Below are 9,260 nucleotides of genomic sequence, written 5' to 3'. Positions count from 1 at the left end.
ACCTGTATCAAAACATGCCACGAATTTCATTTTAAAGATATTAATAATTATGGAAGTTTTATGGTATCAACTGGCAGCTCAAAACACACACACACACACACACACACACACACACACACACACACAAAAGACCTGCAGCAATTATGAATATTCAGTTTCACCTACTCTCAAACTGCCAGATCACTGTGTTCACTTTAAAATTACCACACTTTTAGTTCACCAGTGCTCATGCTATTGAAGTAAATAGTCATGGGCGACTTGCTGTATTCAGGAATGCAATTTTACAAATGTGGTATCCAAGGCTGCCAGAGTAACAAAATTCACAAACACGTTTATAAGAACTTTAAATATTAAAAACTTTATTCACACACAATTGCATTTTAACATTACTGCCCATCAGCAGTTGGCATCGAACGAATGATATCTGAATCTCCTGGGTCTGTGATGGACAGTGTGCAAACCCTGAAATATTTTCCACATGCTGTTCCAAGTTCAATGTTATTACCAGAATAGTGATGAACTCCAGTCTTTGCCAACATGGCATAGTATTCAATTTCTGATTTCCTGTAACAGAAAGAAATCTGTCAAACTAAGGTGTACTAGTAGAACAGTGCAAGAACCCTTACCATAGGTAAGGATGGTAATTACACAGAACAGGCAAACTAATCCCATTATCTCTTCAAGAATGGTATATGTGATTAAGTCACAGCAATTTGTTTGTCAAAAATTACATTTGAAACGGGTTCAACTGCAGGAACTAAAAAAATCTGCTCCTAAAGTAGGCTTGGATGTCAACATTGCACTAAAACACACACACACACACACACACACACACACACACACAGGTTTGGCCCTTAAAACGAGGATGAAATACAAATGTCAATTTTTGTTTAAAATAGTTTATGTATCTCACACGATCTGCAAACTTTGGTCACAATAGTGTTTGAACAAAAATTTGAAAAACTGGTGCATACTTCTAGGTTATGTACCGGTACTGGTCACTTTAAAGAGTTCATTGTAGGCAATATAAGATGCTAGTGTAAGACAATTATTACAGGAAAATAAAAGGGCAATGATTGCTCTGAACAAACTGTGGGCACTGGCTAAAGTACTACTACTGTTCACAGAGGCATCACAAACCTGGATGGAAATAAAAGCAGTGCCACAATGCCCTCATGTCAGTTTAAATGTAGACTAAACCTTCATGAATAATTACTGTTGGTGGATCTTTCCATATGTGACCACAATACGTGTTTTAAGAGTTGCTGGAATTACACATTCTGAGCACTACAAATTTATCAACATAGGCAATTCACACGATAGTCCCTAGCACAAGAGAAGCTCCCTGACAAAATGTGCTTGGCACGGCTGCCTTTTATGAACAATTACATAACATGATTTTGTTTGCATTTATATGGCAATTCCTCAGTGCTACCATTGTCGCAGGAGACAATTTTATTAGGCAGCATTAACAACAGCCTTTGTAACATGTAAATTAAAGCTATAACTTGACTGTAGGGATGGAATGGTGAGCTGCACCGACTATCGCACTGAAAATTCCTCAAGCTTCTAGTTCTCAAGAAACAGTGTGGCGGCGTATGATGATTGGTTTGTGGGGTGCTCAACTGCAGGGCCATCAGCACCCATACAAAGTCCCAATTTTTACACACAGTCCAGTCTAACCACTGTCACAAATGATGATGATAACACAAACACCCAGTCCCCAGAAAGATAAAATCCCCAACCCAGACGAGAATCGAACCTGTGATCCTGAGGCAGCAATGCTGGCCAATAAGACCACGAGCTGCAGACATGGCAATGTATGTTGCTGCCTGCTAGTCAACTGCGTCAACATGCACTGTAGCACCAGCGTTATTTGAAGTGAATGTTGACACTAGACAGACACGCTTGTGCCCCACTGTGCTCTTAACTCTTACGCCTCAGGTTTTATTCGACTAAAGCTGTGTTTCAAATCAGTAAGGATATACCAAGACAAAAGTCTTAGAGCTGGCAATACTTTGTGGAGGATGGAGACAACTTTTGTTGCAATATCTGTTTTAAAAAGCTCTGTAATATATCAAAAAATAAAACAGGCATGATTGGGCATCTTAAATTACACAATTTACTGACAAGGGAACCTCCCCATCGCACCCCCCTTCAGATTTAGTTACAAGTTGGCACAGTGGATAGGCCTTGAAAAACTGAACACAGATCAATCGAGAAAACAGGAAGAAGTTGTGTGGAACTATGAAAAAATAAGCAAAATACACAAACTGAGTAGTCCATGTGCAAGATAGACAACATCAAGGACGCTCCGAGCCAAAGAGCGCCTTGGTTAGTGTCAGCAATTGCGAAACGAGAGGTCCTTGGTTCAAGTCTTCCCTGGAGTGAATATTTTACTTTATTTTCCCAAAGTTATGATCTGTTCGTTCGTTCATTGACGTGTCTGTTCACTGTAATAAGTTTAGTGTCTGTGCTTTGCAACCACACCGCAAAAGCATGCAACCATGCAATTAGTATACGAAAGGATGTGCCTCTCCAATGGGAATCGAAAACATTTTATCGCAAGGTCATATGTCAACCGATTACTCCACAGGAAAGCACGTCTGATATGTTCTATACGACACTGGTGACGGCATGTGTGTCACATGACAGAAATATGTTGTCGTCCCACATAACTTTTAAACTTGGCGAATGGGTAAAAAGATTCTTCTATCTTGCCCGATTTAGGTTTTCTTGTGGATGTGATAATCACTCCCAAAAAGTGATGAAAACATAAGAGTTTGTCACATAAACGGAAAATGAAGAATTAAACTTTTCACTTCAGGGAAGACTTGAACCAAGGACTTCTCGTTCCGCAGCTGCTCGCGCTAACCACGGGACTACAGCTCTCCTTAGCTGAGACTATCCTTGATGTTGCACATCTTAGACATGGACAACTCAGTTTGTATATTTTGCTTATTTTTTCATAGTTGCACACAACTTCTTCCTGTTTTCTCGATTGATCTGTGTTCAGTTTTTCAAGGCTTATCCACTGTGACAACTTATAACTAAATCTGAGGGGTGCGGGGTGGGGGAGGGGGTGCGATGGGGAGGTTCCCTTGTGAGCAATAAAACAGCGATGTCTACTGATACTGAGGTTAATTCTTCTTATATTGAGAGTCAGACGAAATACCCAGGTATGCATACAATCCTTCAAACTGCACAGAAAGGGCATTCATTACAAAAGTAAAGCCTGAAGTAGTCCACCAAAATAAGATTTTTAAATCCGAGTCCAATAACATATCTCGAAATCAAAACTTTCCAAGCTTTTGCACAGTATGGTATGTAATTTTACTGGACTAGTTTTTGAGGGTGCAAACATCTCCTTGCAGGAGCACTAATCTAAATCATGTTTTGTTTCACGGAGGGGAGGTATGAAAAAATGCTGCTCCACATAACTGGAGAATATTGCCAAAGATACCATAAACTTTGAAGTGAGAGAGACTACCTGTGTCTCTAATGATTTTTAGATGTATTGTGAGGCATATATAGCTATAACTGATCTCATTAACAGTGACTGGTGCCTGAAAGCTTTTGCTATCAAGGCATTCTGTTTCCCCATAGATACATACGATGCTAAATATTAACGATGCGTTACATAACTTTCAAAATGGTAGATCAAAAACAAAGCTGTAAGCATAAACATGCAAGAGGTACACAATATCTATTTGGTCACCAAAATTTCTTTGAACAGCAACAATAAGTTCTGCATCATGAAGGAAAACATCAGAAAAATGGTCAGTCATTTTAAAACAAGTTGCAATGCTAATGAGAAACACCATGAGATCCACATTCTGCCGAAAAAAAAACTTTATTATAGTTAATTCAGTAAACCTGAACTCCTTAGGACAGTACATTTCATATACTGCAATGCCTACTGGAGCAAAAGGAGTGCATCCGTAACCCGTTTATCATATTTGTAGTCAGGTGTTCAGAACCTCACAGCTGACAAATGGTGAATTTTGAATAAATGGTTAAGTGTACTGGAGCCTTTGGAATGGATAAGTCTCAACCTGAAACTATACCTCCCTTTCGAAAGTTATAATCAGACAGCTGATCCGAAGCATATGCAAAGGATAGTGGGCTACCATGACAGCACAAAGAGTTACAGCAACATCTGCACAACTAACAACTTCACTAATATTAATAGAGAGAGTGTATGCAGTTGTTGCCTTGCTTGATCTACTCATTCACCTACTAATGACACTAGCCACAAGTACCATTTTGAACAAAATGGCAGTAGCTCAAAATGGGCTTCTTTCGATGAAGTTTCCCATAAAACTCCAATGAAAGTGGCCATGATATTTTCGACCTACAGGATCCCAGTGAGAAAATATTTTCTAGACCAGAATTACTTAGAAACAAAGTAAACTAAAAGTGCACTTTATTAATAAATTCATTTCTAAACAAAAATTGAATGCACTGTGGTAACAGGAAATATGCATTCTGATTAACAGTTTGATTTCTTCAATTTGTAAACGGATGTAAGTAGTTTCTGGGTATACAGTGAAATCCCTATTTTAAGTTTTCAAGCAGTTCAGATTTGAATAATGCAAAATTAAGGTATGCAGAACCGAGAACAATGTTAAAAACCCCCTAAATACAAGCACAAACACTTGTAATTGACATTTATGATTAAAAGACTGCAACTGTCCCCAATACTTTGTATAAAGTATAAGTGACTGAAATTACATGTAGACTACATGTTTGCACAATAACTTTTGATAATGAATTTCATCAGATGAAAATATCAGACGTATAACAGCAAGTAAAAAGTCACAAAAAATTGAAATTGGTATCTGGGTACAAGGTAATTGACCTACTTTCTGATATGCTACAACCACAAATTATATGTTCAAAACAAGGGTTTTTGGAGATCATCCTGGGTCGACAGAAGCGTCCAATCCCACGCGTCGGCTTTGACCCGTGACGTAAGGGTGTTGTGTGTGACGTCATGACGGCGCGGAGTTAATAAAAACACTTATTACTTATTTTAATTAAGTGTTTCCTCCAATTTCTGTTTTAGTGTATTATATTTATCTTTCTGATCTGTTCGTTCTATCCCGTGAGTTCTTTTTTTTTTAAAAAGACAAAAAACACTAATCAGCTACTGAAGCATCTTTATCTTCTATGTGTTGCAGGGGTTACGACCCCTGGGGAGTTGGTTGGGTATTCATGCATGGCTGTCTTCACTTACACGTTGTAGCTATTTAGTTTGCCCCCCACCCAAAACACCCCATTTCCCGCACTTGTCCCGTTAGTGTCATTAGGCTTCTTGTGGAAAGTGTGTGTGTTTGTTTGTTTCCGCCATATTTGTGACGTCATGGGTCAAAGACGGGTGGGATCGGACGCTTCCGTATTTCCATCATCCTTTGTGCTCACCAAGAAAAAAGCAAAAGCCAATGAAAGTGTTGAATTAAACCAAAAGCATCACACCAGCTGCATAGTTAAACCGTAAGCATAAATGCTGACATCTGCTTAATGGCTAACTGTTACCACTGCTGTTGATGTTTAAATGCTTTTCTCATGAGCCGCATTTCATATGCTTGCCACCTTAAAGTGTTATTTTAGGGTTGAGAGAAATACGCGAAAAATGGATTTACTTCCACAGTTGACATTACAAGCTTGTAAGGAGTCAACTCGGTGAATTTCTGTACACTGTATAGAATGCAAATTTGAAAGACAGTTCTGGTACTACAGTTTTGTTTTATGCCCTCTGTCACTGCTTCCAATCTTTACAATCCACAGTGTGTGCTGCAAAGTACATATGTGAGTAGTATATGTAGTCATGACAGATTTTAACACAGAAGTCTTTACTGGGTACTGGGCGACTTAACAAGCTGCCAGCCAATAACAGTTCACTAGCCAGAAAATGGCAATGTTTCGACAATACGACCAAGCATATCCATCGAGACTCAGTGTTTGAATTTAAAAGACTGATGATTGATATTCTTGCTGAATACAGTGCATCAGAATTACAAGCAAAGAGATGAGACAATTACATGTGGCACAAGGAAATGTGGCAACTGGGCTACGTCACTTGTGACTGGGCTCTGTCACTTATTAGCTCAACTTTGCGTTGACTTGTTTTTCCATTAGCCTTACAACCTAGCAATAGTTTTATCACAATTGTGTGGTGAAGCTAAATGTTACAAGTTGTGCTGGCAACACAGATCACGCGTTATGTCAGCATTTCCTCTGTTGAATTACGGAAACATTTGAACTAAAAATACAAATAAACCTTAGCTCTTTCATGTCTGACACAGTCTAGCCCCTGTTCATCTCAAATGTAGAATAAATCGGATTAATCGTGACAAGAGCGACAAAAAAACTCAAATTACATACATTTCATACACAAAGATTGCCGAATGTTGAACAGGAAAAATCTTCTGGGATTAAAGAAGTACGTCCTCAACGTTATACTTCATTCCTTCTTCAGAAACTTGAGGGTAGAACATACAGAGCAATAATTACAACTGCCGAACTACGCTGTATAGCTAATGAGATGCTGTTCCCACTATTGCCTAATGCACGTTTGAGGGAAAATTATATTTTGCGCCCGCCCTCCTAGTCGAAATCATGGTTGTGGTGACCCTGATCTGAAGCACAGACTGAGACCTAGGTTAAGTTCGAAGGACCGGTATGTTTATGTCCGCGCCATATTGAAAAATGCAAGGGGGGGGGGAGGGGACAAATACATTTAACTTCTAGCGCACTTTAGGCATCAGAGCTCACTAAGTCAGTTAATAGAAAGGCATTCGTATATATAATTGTTATAATTTCACTTACCGTAATGGTGGTGTATTGTTTGCAATTATTACCAACTTCGCCTTTCCCTGCCTCAGGGATTTCAGAGTTTGTTTCAGGCCAAGAACATATTTTCCCGACTTCATGACAAGAGCCAGGCGGGAGTTTATGCTCTCCATTGCCTTTTTCTAAAATACATAAGACATATTAAAAATTTACATTCTGGAATTAGACACATGTTTACACATGATACCACGTGTTAAAGAAATTCACCTGTTTCTTTTGCGCAACCATTGTGGCCGATAGAAGAACGACTTTTTAAGTGCGAAATAGAAACTGTCTCTATTGGAAAAACTTCACAACCTCGACGCAATAAATAACTCCCTTATTCCTTCCACTGCACTGCGTCCACGTATTTCTCAACCTACACCATACCTCAAAAGACCACTTCAATGAACTTCTGAAACCAAAGAGCCTCATGGGATAGACTGCAAAGATATTACACTAAACAAAAAGGGTCAACAGCGAAGGGAAAAATAATTTAATAGAGGATGTTAATTTTGAGAATGAAAGCTACGACGAGAAAAGTGAACACGTGTATCAATAGTTCTCCAGAAATATTTTCAAAAAAATGAAAATCAAAATTGGTGGAAATCCGAAGTGGATGACACCTATCTGGAACATATGACGTACTCAAATCTATATGCGCATGCGCACTTGCCCAACTTTTCGGAGTCAGGATCAGCCGCCATTGTTTCTTAATGAAGTGATTTGTGTGTGGAGTTTTGTATTATTTTAGGAAGTTGTTTGTATATTTTGTGCCAGAAAGACTTTTGACTAATTATCCCTTGTCGATTGACAGTTTTATTTTAAAGACTTTGCATCATTTAAAGAACAGAGTGCAGAAATTAGGTGATGTCAGCAGGCGTGTCAGATCAGGTAAAGGAAGAATTGCTATCCTAGGGCGTAGTAAATTGAGATGCAGTCTTTGAAAAGAGAATAAAGAGTGCGATAACTGTGTTGTAATTAATGCTTGTGTCCTCTTTCGTATGTTACCTGGACGTGAACCTGCGCAGCGGATGAAAGGACAAGGGAATCAAGGTAATACGAACAACTTGTCTTTTTTGCGTATTGTCATATGACATCCCATTGCTACACAATTCCTAGATCGAAGAGAGGTACTTGTGAACACAGTGTTAACATTTGTTCCGATAGTCTGTTGGGAAAAGTAGGCTTGCATATGAATGTTGTTATGTCGTGTCGCCTCGTAAGCAGTTCAGTAAGAAGTGACGTGCAGTCTTGCGTGTTACTGGTATACCAGTATTCATCTGTATCCAAGTGTCACTAAGCTTAAACGTAAAAATTTTGACGTGTGTTGGCCTATAGAAATTTTTAGTAGGTATTACGTAAGTTTGAAGAAAACAGATATGATCTTAATGACACTAAGAGTGAGATAAATTGTATGTTGATTGACTTTCCAGCTTGAGATTGTGTGGTAAACAGGAACTACTCAATGTAAATTGATCCCATGGCTAGTTTCTCGTTAAGTCAGTATTTGTGATTATTTAGGTAATCAGACTTGTTGTTCCCATGATAGATACAGTTTACAAATTAATATGGCACAGGGAATAGGTAGATTTTGATTGCGATTGTTTTGCAAACTCTGTAGACTTTATTGCAGAAAACGGTTATGCATAATATTCAGCATGAGTGTGTTGTTTAGTCTGTCACAGTAGTTTGCTAATTTCTAAAGATTTTGTAAACGTGCAAGCATCGCTAAGTCTGAAGTAAAAGTGTAAACAACGGTACGTTGTGTGAAATAGGCTAATTAATGATATTTGCGAGTATTATTGTATATACTATGATCATCGTAAAGTTTGATGAACATGCTGTAATGTAAGTTCAGTGCCATACACAGGGAAATGTAATGTCTTCTACTAAATGGTTTGCATTTTATAGAAGTGAAATGATGAATTAGCTTACTCTGATGTCAGTAGGTCTAGTAATTTTCATAATTTTGTGTACATATCTAGAATAAGGACAGCAGTTACATTCTAGACTAGGTTCTGGAAATAGCTAATGAAGTTATAGCCTGTGAAATTAATTACATAAACAAGCTGCACTATGTGATGGTAGGTGATGTTACATTGACATACAAACAATCAAGATGACAATTAGATTAGATTAAAATGATTGCACTAATCTGGGACCATGAAGACTACTCTTACGGCTGTCACTTTTCTCTACTTAATAATTTTGTTCACTGTTAACCTAAATACTTTTATTTTTTACTTTCAGTGTCAAATGGCCCAAAGGACCACGTGAATGAACATGAAGATTTTGATTCATGGCGAACCCAGCATCATCAGGTAACTTTTCCCATCCTTTAAGTGCTATTGTATGATCTAGCCTGCTTTTTAGATTTACTCAAATTTTGTTGTAAACAACATTATAATTTATTGCATTCCTGT

The 9,260-nt window shown here is 38.2% G+C and overlaps 2 protein-coding genes across 2 annotated transcripts in view; one reads left to right on the top strand and one right to left on the bottom strand.

Moving 5' to 3' along the window:
* Positions 1-331: 331 nt before the first annotated feature.
* Positions 332-7,250, bottom strand: LOC126234338 (60S ribosomal protein L30). The gene is made up of 3 exons (XM_049943021.1): positions 7,063-7,250; positions 6,832-6,977; positions 332-564 (listed from the first exon to the last, which is right to left on the bottom strand). The coding sequence occupies exons 1-3, from the start codon at positions 7,081-7,083 to the stop codon at positions 387-389; spliced, it is 345 nt and encodes a 114-aa protein (XP_049798978.1). The 5' UTR covers positions 7,084-7,250; the 3' UTR covers positions 332-386.
* A 271-nt stretch (positions 7,251-7,521) lies between these two features.
* LOC126235968 (YTH domain-containing family protein 3) overlaps positions 7,522-9,260 on the top strand; it is a 46,610-nt gene continuing 44,871 nt past the window's right edge. Inside the window, exons 1-3 of the mRNA XM_049944940.1 lie at positions 7,522-7,728; positions 7,866-7,890; positions 9,088-9,158. Coding sequence (XP_049800897.1) covers positions 7,705-7,728; positions 7,866-7,890; positions 9,088-9,158 — 120 coding nt within the window. The 5' untranslated portion in view covers positions 7,522-7,704. The remainder of the gene's footprint in view (positions 7,729-7,865; positions 7,891-9,087; positions 9,159-9,260) is intronic.

This window comes from Schistocerca nitens, chromosome 2, assembly GCF_023898315.1.
Source record: "Schistocerca nitens isolate TAMUIC-IGC-003100 chromosome 2, iqSchNite1.1, whole genome shotgun sequence".
In the NCBI taxonomy this organism is placed as follows: Eukaryota; Metazoa; Arthropoda; class Insecta; order Orthoptera; family Acrididae; genus Schistocerca; species Schistocerca nitens.
Note: the sequence above shows the minus strand (reverse complement) of the source record. Positions and strands in the feature narration are given on the sequence as shown.